The sequence below is a fragment of the Pezoporus wallicus genome, unplaced genomic scaffold (assembly GCF_028554395.1).
Source record: "Pezoporus wallicus isolate ANWC-B61680 ecotype Strahan unplaced genomic scaffold, APGP_CSIRO_Pwel_v1 contig_3017, whole genome shotgun sequence".
Classification (NCBI taxonomy): Eukaryota; Metazoa; Chordata; class Aves; order Psittaciformes; family Psittacidae; genus Pezoporus; species Pezoporus wallicus.
Window position 1 is genome coordinate 349,659 of NW_026638957.1, and position 26,399 is coordinate 376,057.

Consider the following 26,399-nt stretch of genomic DNA (forward strand, 5'->3'; position numbering starts at 1 on the left):
CATGCTTGATGTTTTTGTACTGCTGTAAAATAGCTACTGGTATATCTTTAGTGTTTTATATTGCTGCAAAATAAAAGTTTTGATTCTGATTGTATGTGGGAGCATAAGGTGTTTCCTGTATGAAATTCTCTGGTGTCATTCCTGAGGTAGTGAGAATATTGCACTTTCTCCACCTGTCTGTACAGAAAAGTGTAATTGAATCACTGGGAAAAGATAAGAAATCCAGATCCTCAGACCCTTATCAGGTAGTACTAATGCTGAGAAATTCTGCAGTTGATAAATAATTCATTTATTTAGCCGAATAGGGTTTTCAGAAGTTTGGTGTTATCAATCATTTTAATACATTTCCCCTTTTCTGTTAACCGACTATCTGATGGTAATGATTTAAAAAATTTGTTTGACAACCATCTGTTTGCCTGTTATAGGGGAGGTGTCATATAAGCAAGATTTGTGCTCTAGTTGGGTAAAATCTTTTGTTCAGTGGCCCCATTAGTGACTACACTATACTCAGCAGATCTCTGAAGCACTTAGGGTGCAAACAACATTATTAATCTTTCTTGATAGCTCCTTAGCAGTGTTTATGGAGTAGCTCATAGTACTGTGAAGGAGCAGAATGCTAAGTAATATTAAAAGAGGAAGGAGAGATCTCCATCTGGCTTTGTTGGAAAGATGAACATATGATGACACTTTCAGCTTTATTTGTATCAAGGTGCCTGAGAGATTGAGGGGCAGCTAGTGCCCTATTTTCTCCTTGGGCTGTATGCTACAAATAAGGAAGAAAGCCCACACTCATTTGCCTGAGACCCTATAAATGAATGATTTCCCACAACATAATGTGACACTATGCAAAATCTCATAACACCATGCAACTCATTTAAAATGTGTCAAGATATGGTCTCTACAGAAGCAATGTTTAGTCACTTAGGTCACTAAAAGCAGATTTTTTGAATTATCCAGAGATGTTTTGCCAGGCTGCCCACATACCTCTAGATAAAAGCAAACTGTTTGCTTCGCCATGTAGAGTAATTTATAGGTAGGGAAAAATTTGCTTGCAAAGAAGCAGCAGGTTGCCTTCATTTTTAGTTAGTACAAAATGCATTATGCTAAACACAATACAGAACATTTGTGTTCCAAAAGGGGAATTATTTTAAATTAGCTTAGTATTATTAGTTTTTCTCAAACAGACATGTCTAGTTTTTGTTACAGAAAGCTGTAAGCCACCTGGAAAAGGGTCAAGAAATCAACCAAAGAATATGTTGGGGTTTTTTTTTTTCCCTTTTTCTATGTTAAGTGCACCTGTCCACAGGCAGATAATTTCAAAACTTTCATGCTTTTAAAGTGTGGAATGTAAACACTTTTACGAATGCTTTCATCAAATGAAACTGTGTCAAAACTTATCTTCTTTTGGGTAAAAAGGTCAATGTTTTTAGTCCTCCTGTATAATTTTTTCTCTCTTTGCCTCTGGTCATAAATGATCAGAAAGCATTGGACCTCAGGCATATTTCCTATTGAAAACATAATCAAAGCTGGCAAATCTCCATGAAAGGTTTTGGCTTCAGTGAAATCATGTATTTTAATTAAAATGCATTTGTTTGAAATGTTCCAGACAGCTCCTTGTGTAAGACTCTTTTCATCTGCCATTTCCAGCTTTCTCAAACCAGCTTTACATCATTACATAGTACATCGCTAAATTCGTGGGGTCCTAGATGAGATCCATCAAAAATATTTTACCTAAGATACAAGATCAGTTCTTTGGTGATGAAAGAGTAGGGAATTAATTCACTTCCATACTAAATAGATAGTTCTTACTGTATAAAAGATTTGTCAAGTTTTGAACAGTACAGCATTGGACTGCTGAAAAACTAGACTAGGCCTTGGGGGAAGGTTAATAAAGACAGCAATAGCCCTTTTCTGGTAGGTGCAATACTCAATTTGATATGAGTCCTGGAGGTGATCATCTGTTCCTCTTTGCCCACTAGAGTGAAAATATCATGATTGTCACCATCTGGAGTAAATTTCCAACAATCAGCAGTTTTGTAATGAAAGCGGGGATATTTTCTTATAAACAGATGCTTGAGCTATCAATGACTTTGGTCTGCCTTAAAGCCCTACACAACTCAGAAGCTCATGTTAGTTAAAAACCTGAAGTTCTGCATGTTTCCTTTTCCCTTGTGTTCTCTGATGGAGTCCTACCTGCTTGCGCACAGGCAATTAAATATTTTGCTTTTTAATTTTCCATGTGTGTCGTCATTACCTTTGACAGCTACAATTAGCTGAAATAGTAGGTTTTGATGATTCCTGTATTAGAATTCAGGACTCCACAGGCAAGAAGCTCTCAGCAGTTTTCCACTTCTAGAAATCTCCTTCTGGTTCTTCCAGAAGCTGAAATGATCAATAGCAAAAAGTCTATACAAGATTAATATGTGCAGATAGGCATTCAGTTTGGACTGGGTGGTATCACAAACCGGAAGATAAATTTGAAAACAGTGTCCACTAATGTGGCCTGCAGTAGTATATGTGCTATTTCTTTGATGTTTTCCATTAGGTCCTATAGTCTTTCCTATAATTTTTCATTTCTGTTTTTAATTAGTAAAAATAGCTATTTTCCTTGACATACATTGGCTATGACAAAAATCATATTGACCTATAGGACATCTGTGTCTGAGAACAAGGATGAATTTTTCTGTCACAGACTGGAAACACAGACATTTCTGGGCTCAGAGATTTATTATCACAGGTGTTCTGGGTTCAGCAGTAGCAGTCATTTTTCTCCTTCTTAGTAGCTGGGGCAGTGCTGTGTTTTTGACTTTCGGCCTGGGAACAATGCTGATAACACTGATGTTTTTAGTTACTGCTCAGTTGTTTAGTCTGACCTAGGACTTTGTGAGTCTCATGCTCTGCCAAGGAGGAGGGGAACCCAGGAGGAAGCAGAGACAGGACACCTGACCCAGACTAGCCAAAGTGGTATTCCATACCACAGCACGTCATGCCCAGGATGCAGACCTGGGGGCAGTTACCCGGAAGTGTTAGATCACTGCTCAGTCAGGCTCCGTATTATCGGTTTGTGGGTGGTGAGCAGTTGTATTCTCTTCCCTTGTTATTTCCTTTATCATCATTATTATCATTGGTGGTAGCAGTAGTGATTTGTGTTATACCTTAGTTACTGGACTGTTCTTATCTCAACCTGTGGAATTTGCATTCTTTAGATTCTCCTCCCCATCCCTCTGGGAGGAGGGGAAGGAAAGGGGGGGGGGGGGGGGGGGGGGCAGAGTGAGATAGTGACTGAGTGACTGCATACTTTACGGCTGAGCTTAAACCATGAGAACAGGTGATACAGTCTTGAAGTTATGTTGCATCAAGTTTTGAGGGTAACCTTCTGTCAGAAATAATAGCTGTTAAAGTAAATGCAGGCATGAAGATACATTAGTCTGTATTCTCCACATTTGAACTTTGGCACTTCAGTGCCCACTTCTGGACAAGTCTGAGAAACTGAGTAGGATGTGTAGCACAGCACAGTGCCAGGCAGCATGGCTGGCAGCCTTGAATTCATGGCTTCACCTGAGGCATTAATGCCATTGTTCTTGTAGTTTTTTCAGCCCTGCTTCCAGGAGTACAGTGGTCACTCTAGTGATTATGTCTTGTAGTTTGTTCTCTCTTTTGACCTGTCACTGTTATCTGCTAATCTGTACAGGAGAAAAAGCTGCTGTGTCTGAGCTGTAGCTCTCATGAACCTCTCTTTTTTTCTATTGTTAACTCTCTTCCCCCCTCTCTTGCCTGCCTTCTCATATCTATGCAGTAAGTGCACTCTGCAGTAACCCAAAAGTAAAAAATAGTCTCGAACTATGAAATACGTAAAATTCAAGGTGGGGATAATACTCATTATTAGAGTATAGAAATACTAATTTTCCCAGAAACAAAGTGCTATACTGCTAAAACGGTTTGTCAGGCATGCAACAGAGATGCTGCCAAACAAGCCAGATATCACTGGTGATCCCAGACGTCTATGAGGAAGACGTGCTGCACGTGTGTGTGTGGACACAGTGGGAAGAGAGAGTCCCACATTTATTCGTTTGCTCAGGGGAGGGAAAGTTTCCCTCTATCTTAGCTCCCCCTCCTGGTGGTCAGGAATTGGGCTCTGTCAGATTCCTGTTGACCAGCAAGAACCTGTGCATGACCCAAATTTGCAAAGACAAAGCTTTTGTTGATTATAATATCATGTCTTTTATAAAGGGATTTCCTGAAGCCTGAATCCTTCTGGGAAATGTGTCTGCTTAATAATTTGCAAGAATGTAACTGGAAAGAGATAAAAGGCTTGGAGGAGCGAAAGGTTAGAGAACAGCAAGGAGGAGAGAATGGTAAATGACATCTTTACACCCACTGCTGCAAGACTGTACTACTCTCTAAACTTTCTTCTGCTTCCACCAAGGCAGTTCCAAATCCATTTCACTTGCTTTCAGCAGGCTGCCTAATCTGAACTTTTGAGAATAATTCTAAGTGCAAATTGAAAGGCAAAACCAAACACATCCTGATCAGAGTAGAAAAGAACACATGGGGAAGAGCCCATTTGTGTACATTTGCTGAATCATTTTGCTAACAGTATTGCAAAGGCAGCAATATCTTTCTCTGACAAAAGCTGTCCATACAGACGTCATAGTGCCTGTAACAGTGTACAGAGACACTTAGTAAGGTTTCGTTCTAGTACTAGCTACCGATCATTCTCTTGACATCAATATTCACTTTAGAAGAGGGCACTGAGGATTTTTTTTTCTCTTCTTCATCTTTCTTCCTTCCTCCTTATCTCTTTTTCTTACATAATAAACACCATAATTATGAAGCAGCCACAAAAAGCAAACACGTAAAAGGGCTTCCTGTAAAAGCATTTTGGTTCCTTTGATTCATTTTCTCAGTGCCTTTGATACAGAGATTATAGACACATACCAAATTTTAAAGACAAAGTTCAAACAGTAAACCATCACTTAAGGCTCCTAATCAGTTAAAAAAAGCAGTATGTTTATTCATGTGTAGGTGTGAACTCTATTTATGTGAGAAAAAGGGATTTGCCAGGTATTATTCCATAATTATTTTTGTCACCAGATGATGAAATACACAAGCATTTTTTTTAAGTACTAGAAACTCTGTACTAGGTTTCAGAAGAATAGAATTAGATTTGTTTCTGGGTATCATTCAATTCCAGACATAGTAGCCTTGTACTTAACTGTATATTATAATTATGTAGTGTGAGATTATGACTTGATTATGACCTTAGTCTGCAATAAAGCCAAGAAAATTAATGCCAAATGGTTTTATGCTAAATGAGAGTCACTTACTGATAGTATTGAAAAGAATAGATGTGACCGTTTGTGTTTACTTGCCTTTCAGTTTATGTTGCGTGGCACTCATAGTCCGATAAATGGATGAACTGCTTGCTAGGAAAAGTGGTGCTGAGTAGTTTGGATATCAGAGAAAAAAAAACCTTGGATTCCTAATACCTATTGTTGATTATTTTCAGGATTCCTTGAAGGAAAGAATAGCCAAGCATTGCTAATTTTATTACCTTTAAAAAAAATAATGGAGTTAATATAATACATGGGAATAGTAATGAAGACAGACAACCTGGCTTCAGGAGCACAGCAAAACTCCTGCGTTATAATAGCATGTGGTGTGTCCTCCACATGGTAACTCCTCTCTTTATTCTCTGTTATCTCCCCTGAACATTGTCTTAGGCAGCCACAGGGACCTTGAGTGATAAACCTGGCACTGCATGCTTGGAAGACTGCAGCATGAAAGGTGGGGACGATGGCCATGTGTGCAGCTTTGGAAGCTACTTTAGACACCACAGACACAGCCACTGAGGCAATACTGGTCACTGCGATAGGAAGGAGTTCAGTAAGTAGGGTGCTAGTGGGTTGTTGGAGTTTTTTAACTAGCTACCACGAATTTATGATTGAGTAGCATTTTCAGTAATATATTAATTATTGAAAAATGTTTGTTTATTAAAGCTAAATTCTTTTGCCTGTGCACAGCAAGGTGACTAAAGAGTGGAGTTGTATGGATGATTCTGACCAGTGATGGGGAGACTAATAAAACCTTCGCCTTCACAACTTGCAGCCAGATATTTCATCCTTTGAATACCTTTAATCAAAATCTCCTAAAGGAGCTCTTCAGTTCCAGTGTTGAACAAAAGCAAATTCAAAATCATTATCAAGTACACAAAGACAGAATTGTTGTTCTCCAGCTAGAATTAATCATGCCAAAAGGGAACTTAAATAAGGCAGTTTTGAAAAAAGATAGTGAGATAAAAATGTTGATCAGAAACTACTCTTAAGATACGAAAGGGTACATTTCCATTGATGTCAGGAACTCAGACCACTGCGCCAAAGTTTCAGACATGGCCACCTAAAACATGTGCATAGGTTCTCATCATTTCAATGTGCTTTTCTCAACAGTTATATCATTCCTTAAATCCGAATGGGATTTAATATCTTGGCTGTAGGAAAACAAGAAATGTCCTAGACACTTGGAAGATGTGGCTTATGCTCCAAGGAGGATATAGGGAGAAATAATAAAAATCAAGTATAAAGGATAAGGAAACAGAAACCAAAATTATGAAGGTGATAATAGATGGGCAGATGTGTTTTGAGGCATTTGCCAGTTGATTTCTTAAAGTTAATGGTGACAGATTCCCTTACCCTCATCCTCTCTTCCTAGATTGGTTTTTAAAATTTTCCAGCTTCACAATAAGCAAAGTCACTACCATCTACTGTTTATGAGTCAACTCATAACGCTTAAAATCATGAAAGCTAAAAAGTGCCTTTAATTCCTCCACTTCCAGAATTCTGTCTCTGATCAGTTCATTCGCAGAGACACTCAGTTCAGTTCTTGTAAGAATATTGAAAACGGAGAGCTTTCTTGATGGAGCCAGCATGTCAGGGGTGGGAGGAAAGCTCATTTACTCTAGTTGCCCCAGTTTTGGCAGTTTGCTGAAGAACAAAGTGTTGAAGATTTTCTAGCCTTCTGGAATTTGCATAAGATGCTTTTCTTTCACAGAGCTTATCTTTAAATCAGTTTGTTCAGCTCTTCGATCTTTTTGATGTGTTTGAGGGGCATATTTCTAACACAGGAACATAATTCACTTTTGCATTAGGTCCCTGAGATTTGCTGAAAAATACTGCAACTGTGACCACCACTATGAATTATTATTAAACAGTTGTAAAAGACTACTTAGGTAAAGCTTCCCCCCCCCCCCAAATATTAAAACGCATTCAGTTGTATCCTTGTTTCTTCATTCTTTCCCTCTAGCACACCACATTCAACCCTGAAGCCATATATATCCAATTAGAGTTGTCCTTCTGCTCTTGCTTAATACAATCAACAGTATCTACCAATGCATATATTCTGAGTTTTATAGTACTTGTTTATTAGGGACTGATAGTTGGAGATTAGGATACTGATGTTAATAAAAGGACTCCCTTTCTCACCATCATGAGGGGAGAAAACCATAGGAAAGTTTTGACAGATTTCTAAGGTCAAATGCATGTAATAAGAAAAAGGAGATAAACTACAGAGTGCCAGCTTCCAAAGTGCTAATATGCTTAGGTGACTATCCAGTCAAAGCTCTTTTAAACTGCTGTGTGTTTGGCCCATTGTGCTAGAATCATTACTGAAATCTTTTATTCAGATGTCATATCTTCCTAGGTGAGAGGCAGTCTGGCCAGAATCCTAGAATAAGGTGAATGCATAAATCAGTTTTAATATCACATTTCCTCCACAGGAGATTTCCAGCAAACCAGGAGGAGCAGCTGCCTGCAGCTGCACATCCTCAGCTGGGCTTTCTGTCATACCCAGGAGTCAAATAAAACCTAATCATCAATCAGACTTACAGTCAAAATAGAGCTCAGTGCAGGGTATTGGCCCTATTAGAGGCTGTCTCTTTCTGATGATGCAAGGGAGCGAGAGAACCACTATTATTACTCTGTGTGGTCCTAAGCATCTCGGAGGAGGCTCTGCATGTCCTTTCTCATTTTAAAAAGACAGCGTCATGACAGATCAGAGCAGTATGATCTAGATGGGAGCCAGGCCATATTAAAGGCAGATAAATTGTCACACTTAGGCTCATGTTACACTGTAATCCTGTTAAGAGTTTCTCTACAGAATCACGTCATCTTACATAATTGAAACTACTCTTAACTGAAATGTGTAAGAGAGAAAACCTTGAACAGTGTGGTAGCTAATCTTACTGTTTCCAGAAAAGGACAATACACAGTATAGCCTGCATTACGGTATGCATGCATTTACCATTTTAATTCATAGTGATAAGATACAGGATTTTTCAGGGTTTCACTTCTTATCTCCAACTGTTCTAGCCCTGAGGCTGAACCCTGATGATGCTCCAAATAATTATACTAACCTGCAAGTGCAAGATTGCAGGGTTACAACAGTTGAGACTTTGAACCTGTCAGTCCGTCGGATTCTGAAAAGCAGTGTCTGGGACATGTTATAAGCTGTACAGCTGTAGCTGAAGAACAAACTTTCATGTACTTCTGAACTACATTTCTTTCTGAATTACATGAATAGTGCTTAAACTGCTTAAATAAAGTAAGAAGATTTGTAAGCATGATTTCTGTTCACTGAAATTCTATTTTCCTGAAATCCCAGCTAATGAGATTTGTTCTGGGTAAACAAAATCTGGAAAAACACTATGCTTATGTAACCGCAATTCAAGACCCTGAGATCTTAAATGGAGGATATTTAAATTAGATATAGGGAAAATTTTATTTACTGTGAGAGATGTGAGGCAGCAGAATGGGCTGCTCAAGGAAGTTGTGAATGCTCCATCCCTGGCAGAGTTTGGACAGAGCCTTGAGTGACATGGTCTAGTGTGAGGTGTCTCTGTCCCTAGCAAGGGTTTTGACCTAGATGATCTTACGGTCCTTTCCAACCCTAACCACTCTATGATGCTGTGATCTACAAATGCTTGGTCCTTGTCAAGGTTTATATCCTTCATTAGGTTCAAACATGTAAAATGCAACACTTTTTTTTTCAGTCACTGGAAACAACACATAACAAGATAGCATCATACAATACAGTACCTTTCATTGCATGCTTTAGAGAGTGGATGTCTTTGGTTATAGCTCTGAATAATAAATAGTAGCTGGGAACATAAAAGATAAAAACTGCATTTAGCTGAAAATATACGTTGAAGAAATCATCTGTACAAATTTGCTTATGTAGCCATTCACAGACAACTGTGTAGCAGAATTAAAAGAAGCCTTTAACCTTTATGGCTTGAAAAAAGTACTCTCCTGCAAAACTGCTGTAGTTTGAGCCGGTATCCTAAACCAGTAACTTAGCAGATGTGGGCCTGTTTTATTTAGTGCAAAGCTAATACTGAAGTCTGTTGACAGCACAGCTCACATCAGAAACAATATCAAGATAATTGTTTTAGCTAATGCATGCCTTACATCAAGGTATCTTGTAGTTGTGGATTACTGCACTTATTTAAAAGCCTCTCCTCGTAAGAACCTAATTCACTGTAGTGAGGTGCAATAATCTGGCAGTGTGCATTAAGATAGAAAATATAGAGAATGGCATTACAGTAATAGATGAAGAACATTCCAGAATCTGGTAGGAAATGAAAAAAAACACACCATAGAGTATGATTAAATAATACAGTCCAGAGTCTACTCTGTCAGGCATCAGTGAATAGCATTAACTGAAGTCAGTGGTTCTGCAAAAGAAAAAAAAAAAAAGAACAAAAATTTCTAGTCAAATGGTTTAATTTTAGGTCTTTAAAATGTTTTAGTTTTAGGATTTGAAACAAACTGTGCAAGAACAAAGACTGGAGATACAATATGCAAACACAAGTGATAGATCTAGCCTTCACTGAAGTCACTGAAAGTCCTTCAATCACTGCAGTGACTTTACATTAAATATATTTCAAATACATTTCAATACTATTTAACAGTAATGTTAAGCTAATGTTTAATATTAATGCTGCTTTTTTTTCTCCAGAAAGACATAATGAGCACAGCCTTAGAATAGTCTTCCAATGGGCTTGATCTTCCCTAATAAACGTTTCATGCTATTCAGCTTTTTCTTTCCTTTTTTTTTCTTTTACAGGCGGGCCAGATCTGGCACATAGCTGATATGAAGACTTTTCTGACTTCAGAAGGCTGAGTGTAACACCAACAAACTTCACTGAAAGGAAATATCCCTCCAAACAACTCATACACAGAAGACTTTTGGTAGCTTTAAATTAGCCTGTTGCTCACCCACAAAGACACAGCTATTGTTTGTTTCAGCACACATGGAGGAAGGCAACAAACTTTGTAACCCTGGCTAATAAGACTGTGGCTTTCTTATCAAAAGTAGGAGGTAGACCAATTATAAAAGGATTATTTTATACTTAGCCTCCAAGACTTTAACTCTGGCCTGAACACTGGACATGAATAGAAGCCAATTTTAATGACCTGAGATTTTGCTACATGTGCTTCATTATTGTTATCAGTTCTTTAACACTTTGGTACTTTATTTCTTTAAATTAGAAATGGGCTTGTGGACTACAATGTGGCCCACAGATCGGGCTGTTCTCATGAAATCATGGCTTATCTTTTCCCTGGGGCTGTACGTGCAGGTCTCCAAAACTTTGGCCTGCCCAAAAGTGTGCCGCTGTGATCGAAACTTTGTCTACTGTAATGAGCGAAGCTTGACCTCAGTGCCTCTTGGGATACCAGAGGGTGTAACTGTCCTCTACCTCCATAATAACCAAATTAATAATGCTGGATTTCCTGCAGAGTTGCACAATGTCCAGTCTGTGCACACAGTCTACCTGTATGGCAACCAATTGGATGAATTCCCCATGAACCTGCCCAAGAATGTCAAGGTTCTCCACCTGCAGGAAAACAACATCCAGACCATTTCTCGGGCTGCCCTTGCTCAGCTTTTGAAGCTGGAAGAGCTGCATCTGGATGACAACTCCATCTCCACTGTTGGTGTTGAGGATGGGGCATTCCAGGAAGCCATCAGCCTCAAGCTTCTGTTCTTGTCCAAGAATCACTTAAGCAGTGTACCAGTAGGCCTTCCGGTGGACTTACAAGAACTTCGAGTAGATGAAAACCGAATTGCTGTCATTTCAGACCTGGCCTTCCAGAATCTTACAAGTCTGGAGCGTCTGATAGTGGATGGCAATCTTCTTACTAATAAAGGCATAGCTGAAGGTACTTTCAGCCACCTCTCCAAGCTCAAGGAATTCTCAATAGTGCGGAATTCACTGACCTATCCTCCTCCCGATCTTCCAGGTACACATCTGCTAAGGCTCTACTTGCAGGACAACCAGATAACCCATATACCACTTACAGCCTTTTCAAACCTCCACAAGCTGGAACGTCTTGATATTTCCAACAATCAACTTCGGATGTTGGTAAAGGGGGTATTTGATAATCTCCACAACCTGAGGCAACTCACTGTAAGGAATAATCCCTGGTTGTGTGACTGCAGTATTAAGTGGGTCACTGAATGGCTCAAATTTATTCCTTCTTCCATCAATGTACGGGGTTTTATGTGCCAGGGACCAGAGCAGGTCCGAGGTATGGCAGTCAGGGAGCTCAATATGAATATGCTGTCATGCCCCACCACCACCCCTGGTCTGCCACTTATCATCACCTCAGTCCCAGCTACAGCCATGTCAACTACATTAGCTCCCACCTCATCATTTCCTCCCCCAGGTAGCAAATACAATCCTCTCACTCCCACCATAGCCACGCTCCCCACTGTGCCTGACAGGGAGAACAGAGAAAGGGTGACACCTCCTATATCTGAAAGGATTCAACTCTCCATCCATTTTGTGAATGATACTTGCATCCAAGTTAACTGGATGTCTCTTTTTACTGTGATGGCATATAAACTCACATGGGTTAAAATGGGCCATAGTCTGGTAGGAGGAATCGTTCAGGAGCGTATAGTTAGTGGTGAGAAACAACACTTAAGTTTGGTAAATCTGGAGCCCAAATCTACCTATCGGATTTGTTTGGTTCCACTGGATACTTATAATAATTATCAAACTGGAGAAGACACTGTCTGTTCAGAAGCCACAACCAAGGCTTCCTTTTTGAGCAATGGCAGCAACATCCCCTCCAGCCATGAGCAGACGACTTCTCAGAACCTGGGCTCCCCATTTCTGCTGGCAGGGTTGATTGGGGGTGCAGTGATATTTGTCCTCGTGGTCCTGCTCAGCATTTTTTGCTGGCACATGCACAAAAAAGGGCGTTACACCTCCCAGAAATGGAAATACAACCGGGGCCGTCGGAAAGACGACTACTGCGAGGCAGGGACCAAGAAGGACAACTCCATCCTGGAGATGACGGAAACCAGCTTCCAGATTGTCTCCTTAAATAATGATCAGCTCCTTAAAGGAGATTTCAGACTGCAGCCCATTTATACCCCAAACGGGGGCATTAACTACACAGACTGCCACATCCCCAACAATATGCGATACTGCAACAGCAATGTCTCAGACCTGGAGCACTGTCATACGTGATAGTGAAGGGAGATGGGGGTGTCTAGGACAAAGAGAAAAAACTTTGGGAAGAATAAGCCCCCAAACAACAATGAGAAAATTACATTTGATAAATGTTACAAAGATGCATTTATGCATTTGAATACTCTGTAATTTATACGGTGTACTATATAATGGGATTTAAAAAAAAGTGCTATCTTTTCTATTTCAAGTCAATTGCAAATGGTTTTATAACTCTTTGCTTTTTAAATCTTTAAAAAATATTGCTAAGTACTGTACAGGGTTGTACAATAAGAACCCATGTCATGGCAAATGAAAGAATGACTCATTCTTCAAACGTTAACCACTTTGCTGTCGAAGCTGTCTGAAGGATGTTAAGTTTCTAGGTGTCCCGTAGTACAGGAAAATAAGTGCATATTAAAACAGGGTCACACTAGGAACAGAAAAAAGCAATTCAGATAAAATGGGTGCAATCCTTCTGACTTGAACCCAGCAGTTACTGTTGAGCATCAAACAATTGGAAATACTGCTCCCCTTTGTCAGTTATGCATTTCCTACCTCCAACAGAAAACTGGAGTTCTGAGTGCTACCAAACAGTTTATGTTCTTCTTTGATTATTTTTTCCCCAATATACTTGGAATAGGAAAGGTATACAGAGCTCAGCGTCAAACTCAGTGACCTTGATTCCTATTTACAAAAGCTACTCTGAAAATCTCCCCCAACACTATATACATTTAAGATAGAAACTGTTCCTGCTTTTCATTATGATTAAGAAGCTTTAGGCATTCTCTGACCCTTCTCAGTGGGAGATGAAGGTTATCAGTATGTATCAGATAGCTGTCATTAAGTTGCACCTCTCTTTAATAGAGCAGCATTTGTTGACACAGCATGTTCAGGTAAAGCCTGAATGCATGAAATTCTGCGAGCTCCCAGCTCTGCAGTATTCATGTAGAGTTTGGAATCTAAAAGTGTAAATTGATGAAAACATGGTGCAAAAAATGATGCCAATGGAAAGGTTTCTGTTGACTTTTATGGTTCAAGCCTTATTTGATTTAGGGATTGGAGTTCAGTATGGAGAAGTAGGGAAAAAAAAAAAATCCAAAACCAAACAGTGAACAAACAGAGAAAAAAAGAAAGATCTTTTAAAAATTATTTATTATTGGAGAGGCCTCCAAGCCTATTATGAACTGAAATATGTTCAGCAGGGAAAATTAATGTGTAAATTCTATTTGTTTGTTTGTTTTTTCCTCCCTTATTCAGAGGGATACAGAGACAAACATTAACTAAGTAATCAATTAGCCGAGGAATGTTGAGAACACAAGTACACACTGTCCCTCTGAATTTCCTTTCTTTTCTCTTCTCTTCAGCTTTTCCACAATGATCTGTGCTTTATAAGCAGTAGGTGGGCTTAGAATTTGCTTTTTTGTTCGCTCAGATTCTTTGGCTGGAATACCTTCTGAGTCCTTGAGCTTTTCATGCACTATGAGAAACATCATGCTTGTATTAAAACCATGCTGCTGCTCTCAAAATTATATAATGTTCCAGCAGTTCCATTGACTCTGTGACTGCTAAGAACTCTCTTTTTCTTGCCAGCTCAGTGGTGAAATCTAATTCTCTAATTTCTTTCAGTTTGTTTTTTAAATGCAGCTCATTTTTTTGCTTGTGGACAAGCAAAAGTTCACAACAAAGAGAAAAGAGAGAAAACTTTCCTGAGGGAACCAAAGAGAAGACTTTTTACAGTGACCAACTAGGGACAAAGAGAAGTTGTTAGAAGTGGATTGGAAGTAAAGGCTGAAGCACTTTCACTGCGAAATGCGTAGACATTTCACTTTATGAGGCTGCTTATGTTGGGAGAGAGGGTTTTAATCCTTTCCTTTGCTCCTTTCTCTCAACCTATTCTTGAAACCCAGCAGTCTATGAGTGTGCAGTTTCTATGGCAATACTCATTTTCTGCAATGGCAAAATGAATCCAGTTATGATTGATGGCAAAGTACAATCATTGTGTAAGAAGCAGAATCTTTCCCCCAACACCTTTTACAATCACATTTTGAAATTCCACTCTATATTCTGTATATTTTTTATTTTTTCCAGCTATTACAGGTATTTTAGGAAACCTGTATGGCTACTGTAATAGTAAAGTCACTGAAATTATGCTAAATAAAAGGCTGCCATATGATTTCAAATGGGATAATTCTAGGTAGAAATGTCTATGCAAAGCATTTTTTTTCTGTGACCTATTTACTGAAGACTGTGATGAAAAGGTTGATACTTTTGTTTTGTTTGTTTAATATGTTTTAAGTGCCAAAGCCCACAAGACAAGCAGCAAATAGTTGTGCTTATGCACGCTTCCATTGCATGCTGGAGTTTGTTTGAAATTAAATAGAGCCAGAGATTCTCATTGGGTGTGGATGTAGTATTTAATTTCACTGAAATAACTATCTGTATGTTCGATTTCAAAAGGCATCCTTTGAAAGTTTGCATTTACTAGAATTTCATACTTCAGTGACTAGTGCTGGAGGAATCTTTGTCCTCCTTGATGAACATCTTTTGTTCTAGTCCTCAGGATACCATAGTTTCAAAATGAGCTAGGCGCCTTAGTTGTAGCAAATGACTTATTCAGGGAGTTCAGCCATACTGCAGGTGAGCGATCCACAAGCTCAAACTGATGACAAACGTGGTTACTGTCCTAACAGGGTGAAAACAGAAGGCTTCCACAAACAGTTCTTTTTGATCTCAGATGATGAAACATATATATCTCTCTGTGGACTATCACTCACTTAGATCAAAAATCAAAATAAAATTAAAGGTAGCATATTTTATGTTTCTTTTCAGTGTTAAAAATATATATATATATTGGCATGGGATACTCTTTTCTATAAATACTCCTTTGAAAAAAAGTAGCAAACCACTTATACCAGAATTCATGTTTAAAGCTGGAACTATTATCTAAAAATTTCACAGCCATAGTCAACTGAAAGGTCATATGTTTCATTTGAAGAATGTTTCTCCCAGTTCTAATTGCTATCCACCTGTGAAATGGTTAGTGTATTTCAACCTGGGATAGAGTCCAGGACTTTTCAAAGTGTCAGCCACACAAACAGCTGAGACTTCATTTTAGGTCACAACTAGATGAACACCTAATGGGCAATTTTCACTAGGTAAAGTATTTGGAACAAGTCAGAATTAAAAATGGGCAATGATCTTTTGGTGATATAAAGTTTAAGAGTAGTAGGTTTTTGCTTAGGCTTCATAAAACTAGGATCATTTTCCCTTGGTGCCAATGTCTGACCACAGATATTAACTAAAGGCTATAGAGCAGAAGTCACAAATATGTGGTTATACCACTTATCCAAAATGTTCCTTTCCAGGTCCTGAATTTAATAGGTTCATTGGCTCTGGAGGAAAATGAGTGGTTTACATTCTCACCTGTCTTCTGTTGTATACTATTAATAGCTGGCATAAATGTACAGAAAGGATTGGTGAGTGAAATAAACTAAAAGTTTAAGTGAAATGACATTAAAGTGGTATCACAACTAATATGTTGTGATACTGTTTTGCCGGGTCCTTGAGTTCCTTCTGAAGACTTACTTGCAAATAGGTCCGAATTTTCACAGGCTCTGTCACTGTAACAAGTGTTCCTTGCATGTAGCTTTGCTGGCAGAAATGGACACCTGATAAATGCATGGACTTTGTGGTAACACATTCTCATTGGAGATATTATTATTGAATTTATTCATAAGAATATTTAGGGATTGGGTTATTTTGGACAGAAAAGTTATTAGCATTTTCCCTGTAAGCCAATAAAGGACTATGATGAATGTCAAGTAAAACAGAAAAATGAAGTAGCTGTTTTATATGCTGTTTGCTACTAGAATAGCTCAACTGTATTTTTCTGTCAATCATTTTATTTTTCCATGAGAGAAAATGTCTCCCTCTGAGAAATTCATTGATTTTAATTTTGCAAACAAAATAACTTTATGCATATTGTGGTGGTGTTATTCTTTTAAGGGTCTACATAAGGCACTTTATTAATTATATTGGAGTGAAAGTTCAGTCTCAGCTTTTGACAATGAAGTGGTTAATTCCCATTGAGTTCTCCATTTATAGTACTCCTTCACCTTAAATTTAACATGGAGATAGTAAAGTATTTTCTTTAGAACATGAGAATGATGCTTTTACTTACGACTTATCTTTCCAGCTCAGTGGAAAAACAAAATAGAAATGAGTGCCAAAACCAAAATTTACTGGCTCTGAGCCTCATCAAATCTTGCCTGATGATCTCTTCTAAACACAGAGGTAATTCTAGAAAGCTGATGACCACTCCTTCCCTGAACTCTGCTGAACAGGGCATGTTATATCCCAAATGATACTACAGGCAATATTGAAGCATTTGGCATTAAACTTTTGTACAGCAAACAATGTCTTGCTCTTTAAAAGGATGCTAGCTAGTGGTCCATCTGGAAAACTAGTACAAAAGAGATTTGGCAAGATTTTATTATATTATAATGGGGCTCTGTGGAAATGTGCCTCATGAGAGCTGAATTCTGATACAGATAAGCTTCTAAAAAAAAATGTTATCTTCACTTGGTCCCAAATACCTGAAGATGATCTTTCATAAAATTGAATTTAACTGAGATATGCGCACTTGGTTCTGTTCTGTGTTTGATATATTTTATATCTTTAACATGGAAAAATAGATGGTTTGAAGTCTGCGTTATCTGTTTTCTGCAATCTGCCATGTTGCACGCATTGTTAACTTCAAAACCTCACTATACACTATATATTATCTTGTTGGCATATTCAGTAAAGAGTTATTTAAAAAATACAACAATCCTGCTGTATTTATATGAACAAATTAATTAAAATAAGGATTTGATTATCTAAAAGGGAAATCAGAAAAAATATCAATCTATCTTCTGGGCTTTCCTTTCTGAAAATATTTCCAAATATTCTACTGTATGTCCACATTCTTTTCAAATTCTAAAAGACAAGTATTTTCATCTCTGTCTCTCAAAGAGTTAAACCATTTGTCACTTCGTCAGATTTAATCTTATCTTTATAAGACTCATTCTGATACACGTATAGGAAAACACTGCAAAACAGGAATAGATTGTATTCCAATGTTTGCATTAAATAGGTACACTTAAGCAGATATATACGTCTATAACAAATATACATATGTGGAAGCTGTGATCAGTTATATGCATAGTCATTTGGTACATGCATTTTTCATTCATCCTTGCCAAACTTAAGCATTTTACCTAATATTATCTGTTTCCTTGAAATGAGATGCGGTTTATTTTTTTTTTCAATTATCCCTTCAAATTTGTTCTTGAATTCTCAGAATGCACAACATACAGACATAAGCCTTAATAAATTTTTGTATATCTTATACCTAGTATATCTGGTAATATATTCAGTATATCTAAAGAGATGCTTTAGCTACTTAGAAATGAAAATTACCCCTTTTCTAGTTACATATGCAAGAACTAATTTTAGGCATTGCTAGAACCAGAAATATTGAATGTTACTGTGTCACTTGAAAGCTTAGAAATGTAATATAGCTGAGTGTCACTTCCCTATAAATTCTTATTCTCTGACTTTACCCTGAATATTAAATAAAACTACCAAGAACTGCTGTGCAGTACATCCACATCTGGCCCCTTCCCTGCCTTATTCCATGGATTTCTTCTGAGCCAGATTAGACCCTGGGAAGCAAACGTTCCTGCTTTACCACAGGAGGATGGACAAAATAGGTAGATGACAAACACTTGCCATCATTTATGTACTTCTGGAAAAAATAATGTCATCACCACTTTCAATTGAGGATTTTATCTCAAAAGAGAAAAATGTTGACAAACACTGACTACTTCATCAGATAACCTTGTAATAACCCAAAATGATTTATCATTGTAGAGATCAGTCTTTTTATATTTACTTTTTATAATTCTAAGCTTAGTTGCCTGGATCTGTTTACACACGTGCATGTGTGTATAAATCCTGGAGGTTGTGTATAGAAGATTTAGCTATAAGGAACTCCCAAAGCAAGCACATGGAGGATTATTTTTAAATATTGTTCAGCCAACATTTTTCACTATTTAATTTTGAGAAGAGTTCTTTCTTCTATCTAAAATTAATTTTTCAAGAGTTCTTGTGTCTAAGAAGATTTCTGGTGCCACATGGAGAAATTACATTCCGTCATTAAAGTGTGAAACAAAGGTTTTAATTCTGTTTGAAGTGCCATGGTCTGTAAAGGTTAAAACTAAAAATCACTAAACAATTTCTGTTACACAGGTGGAGATTTGGTGAACTTTTAAACAATAATTTGCATTCCTAAAACAAATTAGTACACTCTTATGGTGAAATCCTGACCCCACTTATTTCAACCATAAATCAGAATGCTTACACGAGTACTTTATGTCAGAAGCATTATTAAAAACATACGGTACGACACATTGTATAATATGTCACATTATGTACCCCCTAGTGAAAAACATTAACTGAGGCAGGTAGTAGGCCTGTGCATCTCTTTTGCAAAACTAGGAGAGCAGAGAAGTAGACTTTACTGAAATGGGGGGAGACAGAGATATGGACTGAGCAACATTGTCCAATATAAGCCACAGAAGAAATTGACATTTGAAACCACAAACAGGCCACTGAGCATAACAAGAATGTTCTTTTACACATAAACACACATTTTCTGCTTACAATGACATATTATGGGTAACATATATGACTGAAAAAATTCATGTATAAAGAGTTTATTAGTACAATTACACTTTGGTGGGGACATGTCATGTGGAATAAGAAGAATCTGTGCACTGGGTCTACTATTTACCTTCCTCTGTATAGAAAGGATTCATATACAGAAGGAAGTAACAGGAAAATAACAAAAGTAATGCTGATTACAATACCTTGAAGAACAAAGATGATGTATAAACTACCAGAGAAAATCCAACTCAAACGCATGTGTGTGTTGACAACTTTAACATGCTCTGTGCAGAACTGAGAATTGTCCATGATGGATACTAGTCAGAGTGCTAAGCTGAACATGACCATTCTTGAAAAGCACAATTGCCAGATTCTGAACAAATGGTGTATTTCTTGAGTGAAAACCATATTTCCACTACTATAGTCTTTAAGCAAGTAATCACACAGATAAATAAAATTCTATGTGATTGGGATTGGATCAGTGTGTCTCAAGATGGAATGCTGTAATTTTCATACTTTAAAATTGCCTGTTTGAGATGAAAACGAGGCAGATTTTGTTCTGTGAAGACGAAATATAGTAACAATGATGGACAGAATGTATAGCTACTCCTCTTTACCGACACTTTATGGACATGAAAAAGGACACATGGATATGCTCTATACATACACACATTTGTGACACAATTTTAAATTCCCCATACAATTTTCAGACTCTTCATATGAGATCCACTTCTAACACATGTACTATATTCTGTTTAAATCCACTGAATTGACTGCAATCACTTTCAATTAATAGAATCAAGAAAATGTGATAAAATGAGTATTTACAAAAGTGCTCAGTACTTTCTCAAGGCTTTAGCTGTGAGAAAAAAAGGAAGAAATGTGGGGGATGTGGGGGAGAGAGAGAGAACTTTTAAACCACAATACTTTCGTGCTTCTGTTTAGATGTGAAGTCCTGACAAATTTGTGATATACTCACTTTAATGTCAAACTTCGTTTTGACTTCAACGACAGATAATTTAAATGACAGCGTTGTAAGTCTGACCTCATACCCCTTCACAGACTGGTTTGTTCACTCACAGTTCAGGAAACAATACATAATTTATTACTGACTTAAAATGCAAATGTTAAGAATTTCTCCCCATTAAAGGAACATGTTGTTAAGAAAATTTGAGAGTTGGTGTGAAGTCAAGTACTGCAGTATATGTTAATGTGAACAACTTCATTTATTCCAGCATTTTTTTCTCCCAATTACAGGGAGTAGTACCAGGCTCATGGCATTCTCTGCTCTAACTGGTAATGATGTTCATTTGGAAATCTATGCGTACCCTGATTTACTTTGTCATCTATGATGTGATGTGATACTTGCCTTGATGACAAATTTGTAGTTAACTATGCTTCTATACAATTCTGCTTTGGTTTTGACTTTCCTTTTTATAATTTGACATTATGAACATGCGGAAAATGAAGCAAGTTTAAAGTAGAGCAGATTTATTTTCTGCTGCCATTATGTCAATGGTAAGACTGTGTCTTCTTTTCAGCAGAAGACAAAATCTAAGAATACTGAGTTAAGAAATCTGAAAGAATTTTACTATCAATTTTAAGTTTAATTCAATATTTTCAATATTTATTTACAGTAGTCATGTTAGGAAATTGAGCTGGGATCACTGGATAAACTCAGGTTTGTGGTTATAGGAACTTCATGTTTATAGCTTCAGTTTTACAGATTATTACTAGTAGCTGTCAAAGAGAAGGAGAGAAATGTTTCTTCTTCCTTACTCAGGTACGTCAGATCCTCTTTTGTAGTGATCAAGGAGGAAGACAGCTACTTTAACCGTGATCTTCCTGAAAAAAACAAGGTATCTAGAACAGAAGGAAAATAACTGGAGTCATGGCATTTCTCTTTGCTGACTGCAGAGGCTGGCAGATGCAGAACTGGATCATTTTATGCAGGATGCAGCAAATTAGAGGTCCTCTGCAGCATTATATAGGACCTTTGGTTTGTACAGGACCCCACTAAGACATCTTCAGTGATGTGCATTCTCTTGGAGGTCTGTAACAAAAACTGCAAACTATGCCTATAAAAGCCAGGAATGAGCTGAGTTTTATTTTGTGGGCCTTCAATTACCATTTACTGTAAGTTCTGGAGTATGCTTACACCTTATTTACACACATTTATATATTTATTTCCAAACATTACATATTTATTTTAATACACTGTATTTAAGAAGGAGTGTGTAACAAGGCAAGTTTAAAAGGTCACCTTTTTGGTGATTCTCCTTTCACCAATGCAAATATTAGCAAGGTGCTTGCATATGAATTCCAAACCATAGCACCTGTGATTATTGAGTTATCAGTCACATCAGACACTGTTACTTTCAGTTTTGATGTCTGTTACTTTTCTCCATTATTCCTTGTCCAAATGTTTTCTTAACATTTGAAACTAAGCAGTTAAGACTGTTGCTTATTTGTCACAAGGAAAAAGTTCCTGTAAAACCATTATACCTGCAAACTGTGATGAGGATTACCCAGCGAAGCTAAGCTAAAGAAATGCTGTCAGTACAGTGAACCATTCGTCATGAAGTAATGATCTTCTACTGTGATATTATGACTATGAAAAATCCAGAGGTACCAATCTCACATTTTCCTTTTCATTTGCATCATTTCTTCTATGCCATATCCACCTTCTCTACCATGATTGGCCTAGAGGGCAGCTGCTTGCTGCCTCACATGATGTCATTTATAAGTGTTTATATTTGAGATTAAAACAAGAAAAACAAAGCTGTTTTCTGATTGTAGTAGTAATTTTTATCTGTCTAATGCACTGTTTCTCATCATTTTTACACATACATGAGATGCACACACACAAACATATAGACAAACACACTATGTCTTCATGAGGGTGCATATGTGTATATATATATAGATAGATACTCACACATATAAGTGGTCTATGTTAAGTCCCATAATGGTCTTTTGCTCTGGATTTATACACTATTTTGGTGCCACTTAAGCTTGTGAAAGAGAGCAAAGATGTAGAATAACATGTTTTGGGTTGTTTGTTTGTTTGGGTTTTTTTTTAGTAAGAACTGTATTGTCAGTATTGGTGAGACCATCCTTCCAATAATGTATGTTACACTATCCTGTGCACTAAAACTTGAATAATACAGAGAAGTTTAACATACCTCCTGGAAGTGAATACTGTGCACCGTCTGAAATACACTTTTCAACACAGAAAGCATTGAAAACTGAAGAGTGAGTTTATAGCAGGACTTTAAATGAATTGTAGACAGAACAGAATGTGGGAAAAGACAGTATGCAACTAAAACTCAGTATGAACAACAGGGAAAAAAAAAAATCAGATGTTTCTACATCATTAGCACTACAATTGACTTTTCTATGTCATTTTCTTCTCCGAGGTTTATTTTTCTTTCCCTGTATTTGACAGCTTTTCCTTCTCATATGAACTGTCTTTTAACTCACTTTTCATGTTTTCTTCATGAAGAACTCTTTGTTATATGGGATTTTTGTAGAATGCTCAAAATAAGGACCTCTCTCATACAAGAGGAGATACATTTGCATATAGCAACCTAAATGGGCAGTGTTCATTGCCACCCATCCTCCTCAGCTCATTTATCTAACCGTAGACACACAGCTAATGTGCTATTACAGGAAGACTTAGAAATTGGCTATGAAATATTCTTTCAGTGTTTCATTTTAGGTCTTTATTTGCGGCAAACATTCAACAAAGCCCACAGTTGACTTCTGTTGCTCTTACGCAGTTTAGGTATCCTGACTCCATAATTAAAAGACATGAATAGCAACATGTCAAATTCAAGGACTATGAGCAGGGGCTGCAGGGCTCAGGACCAAGACCATGTTCCTCGACCTATGATAGCCTACAAGCCAGGTCCTCTGCACTCCATACATGGCTCAAATAATCTCTAATGCCCTTTTCTGAGACAGCTCTGGTAGAAAAAGATTTCCTTTTAGATCTATAAACCTATGGATCCGTTCCTGAGGTCATAAATTGTTTTATTTCTGCCTAGGTGAGTAAGAAAGGAAGAGACATGTCTCCACCCATTTGTCCAAAAAGGGCAAGTTGTCCCTGGACTGATCTGAGAACAGTATCCCTCCCTGAGTGTACAATGTCTCCTTGTGCTAACCGGGATTTATGCCTAGCTACTCTCCTTCTGCCAAATACGTTCATTCAGTAGTTAAAATTACTACTGTCCATGCATATATTGCAGCTCTGAAGATTCAGAAGCTGTAAGTTTTACTGCAATTTTTTAGCTGTTAGTTTACATATTCTCATTTTAGAGTTTTACATACCTGCCCTACTTACAAAGCAGAGCAGGGTATCTCATGAAGAGTTGTAACCCGATATTCCCATTTTAAATACCTGCCATTGAATTTAAAGCATATTTTATTATGGGTTTTCAGAGTTTGTTTTTAACCCATAATGCTACATACATATTGCCAAATATATCTCTCATATGCAGAAATACTAAAACATAAAGAGTGCATACTATCCTAGAATTCATTAGCAAAATTACTTGTTTTTCAGCTAGAGATCCCTCATTAGTAAATGAAATAAGTAATGAAATTCCTTCTAGTTTCTGAAGTTTCTGCTAAGTTAAATCAAAATTTATTAACATTCTTCTATCATCTTGTTACAGAAGATAAATTGTTTAGAGATAAATTTCTGCAAGACCAAATAATCCAGCAAACAGAGTTTGATCAGGAGACAAGATTAATCTGTGTTTCAGAAGCTGATCTTAATTTGAAATTGCAGAGAAATGCACTGTCAGATGAACGCCTTCTCTGCATTGATTCTAAAAGGTGACGTACTCATTTGGATTTAGCTTTTGACTGCTGATCAGTAATGAGAGTAAAATAACCAAAGCAAATAGAAAATTTATGAGTGTAAGACTAACAGCATTACTTGGTGAGTAGAGAGTATTACATGACTAAAATAACATGAATTTCTTCGTTTTAGAATTTTCTGTTTGCTGTAAAATACACTTGTATTCTCATAGAATTATAGAATGGTGTGGGTTGGAAGGGACCTGCTGTGGGCAGGAACACTTTCCACATCAGGTTCTCAGAGCCTCATCCAACCAGGCCTTCGAAATGTTATGCACAGTATATTGCTCATACTTATGTAAAAAGTGTGTTTCAGAAACCAAATACTTCAGAAAGGTCCTTTAGCCATGCTAAATATCAGTCCTCTGGTGTATTGACTGCTTCCAGCCGTGACATGTCTTTGGTAATGTGTTTTTGGGTTTGCTCACAGTTTTTTCCGTTTTGTTTTTCTTGCTTGACTGCCCTGGCTGGAGCAGATCATGTGGAGTATATGACATATTTTTCCATGTGCAGATTTTTCTCAGGGCAGCCTGAGAAAGAGATCCTTTCAGTTCTCTGATGGTGGCCCAAGAGCAGTTTGCCAGGCAGCTCCACCTGCAGTTAACAGAGAGCCCCCAGCAGGTGCTATAAAGGGGGAGGATTACAACAGAGTGATGGACCATCACCATATCTGTCACTTCTCCTTGGTGTAACACTGTCTGCCACATGTATCTCCAGCATTCAATCTAATGCACATGTATCAGCAAATGGATCCCTGTTGAATGACCTGTAGTGTGCTTATGAGTCATTTGAACAACGTGAATGGCATGAAGTGGGCTTGAACCTGGTTTGTGAGTTTAGCTGAATATTCTCCAGTTTCTATTCACTAACCACATTCTTGAGAAAAATTTTAGAACCATGCATTAAACTCACGATAGCCAAGTGATTTGGAACTTTTAGTGAATTCAGAGTTAACATTAAAGTCTCCAGCTTTTACATATCCTATAATAATTTATATTCATATTTTTAATAGGAGATCCACATCCTTTATGAATATTTGAATACACCTCTATTAAAAAGATAATTGTAAAATGTTGATTGCATGGGAGTTTAAAAGGGCTAGAATGACCTGTGGATCCCATTACAGGCTTCTTCATAGGGAATTATTCCAATAGCTCCAACAAGTTCTGGACTGAATTCTGAATCCTGAAGCATGTCTTTAATCAAAAACATGCTAAATCCACTGTCAGATTAGAATAATTTATGTGGAAGGTTGTCTATATCATTTATGGTTTCTTCTGTAGGTCCACATATAAATTTCTAACTTTCACTGTCATATAGTGCATAGAAAATAGAAACTTTAACACCAAAATGCTGATGATCCTGAATCTGAATGCCTGCTGATTCTTGCCTATAATGGGACAAATGGTACATCTTTTACTGACCTACTGGAATAAGCACTATGTAAAAGCTAGGCATTTTTATTATTTCACTATATGCAGTTATATGACCACTGCTGAAAACCAGCAGGTTTATCTAGAGGCGTTTTATTAGGAGATAAGAATCTGTTTACCATTATTACATAGAATTTTCTTTAAGATATGGGCTCCACAGGTTTTCAATAAAGATATATATACTACAATGGAATTTTATTATCACAATATACACACTGTTGCTAAAAAACATTAGGGGTAAAAAATAAACAGTGATTATATGTAAAGCTAGGAGTTAATTATTAGTATAACTGAAATCTTAACAGCCTAATTAAGGGGTAGCCAACATCTAACAATAAACAAAAAGAAGAAAGTAAGGAACATAAAGAAAAGGATACCACCATGGAAAAAAATAAAAAAGCAAACCAAAGTGAAACCCCAAAATCCCTCAGTTGTATGAATACCATTAGAAATACACACATTTCCTAGCTTCTAACTGTTTTTTTCTGGTGTTCTGTTGACCCTTCCACATCCCCTCAGGATCCTTCCATCTGTTAGGGCAGCGTATGGTGAATCACTAGCACCCAGCTCCTTCATTAGGAAGACTGTGATGTTGACACTGTTGGTTTCTTCTTCACTTTAGGATCTGCTGGGGTCATTTAATTGATTTGCTAATAGTTTTCTACATGCTTTTTATTCATTGATCTGCAAATCCACATTACATCCAAATTTGCTATATATAGTGCACTTATGATACTCCTAAAATCAGTTTTGCCCAGGTCTGCATTTCTTTAACTAACCATTGATGAGTTGTTCATAGTCATGGGTTTTCAAGTGCCAGCATGTCACCCACCTTTATCCCATTCCTATATTCCTTTGTACTACATCCTGTGTCT

At 37.4% G+C, this 26,399-nt stretch overlaps 1 protein-coding gene across 2 annotated transcripts in view; it reads left to right on the forward strand.

Moving 5' to 3' along the window:
* FLRT2 (fibronectin leucine rich transmembrane protein 2) overlaps positions 1-13,687 on the forward strand; it is a 54,093-nt gene extending 40,406 nt beyond the window's left edge. For both annotated transcript variants that reach the window (XM_057413325.1, XM_057413324.1), the window contains one exon: positions 10,120-13,687. In XM_057413325.1, the coding sequence (XP_057269308.1) occupies positions 10,547-12,535 (1,989 nt within the window). In that variant the 5' untranslated portion in view covers positions 10,120-10,546 and the 3' untranslated portion in view covers positions 12,536-13,687. The remainder of the gene's footprint in view (positions 1-10,119) is intronic.
* Positions 13,688-26,399: the final 12,712 nt, after the last annotated feature.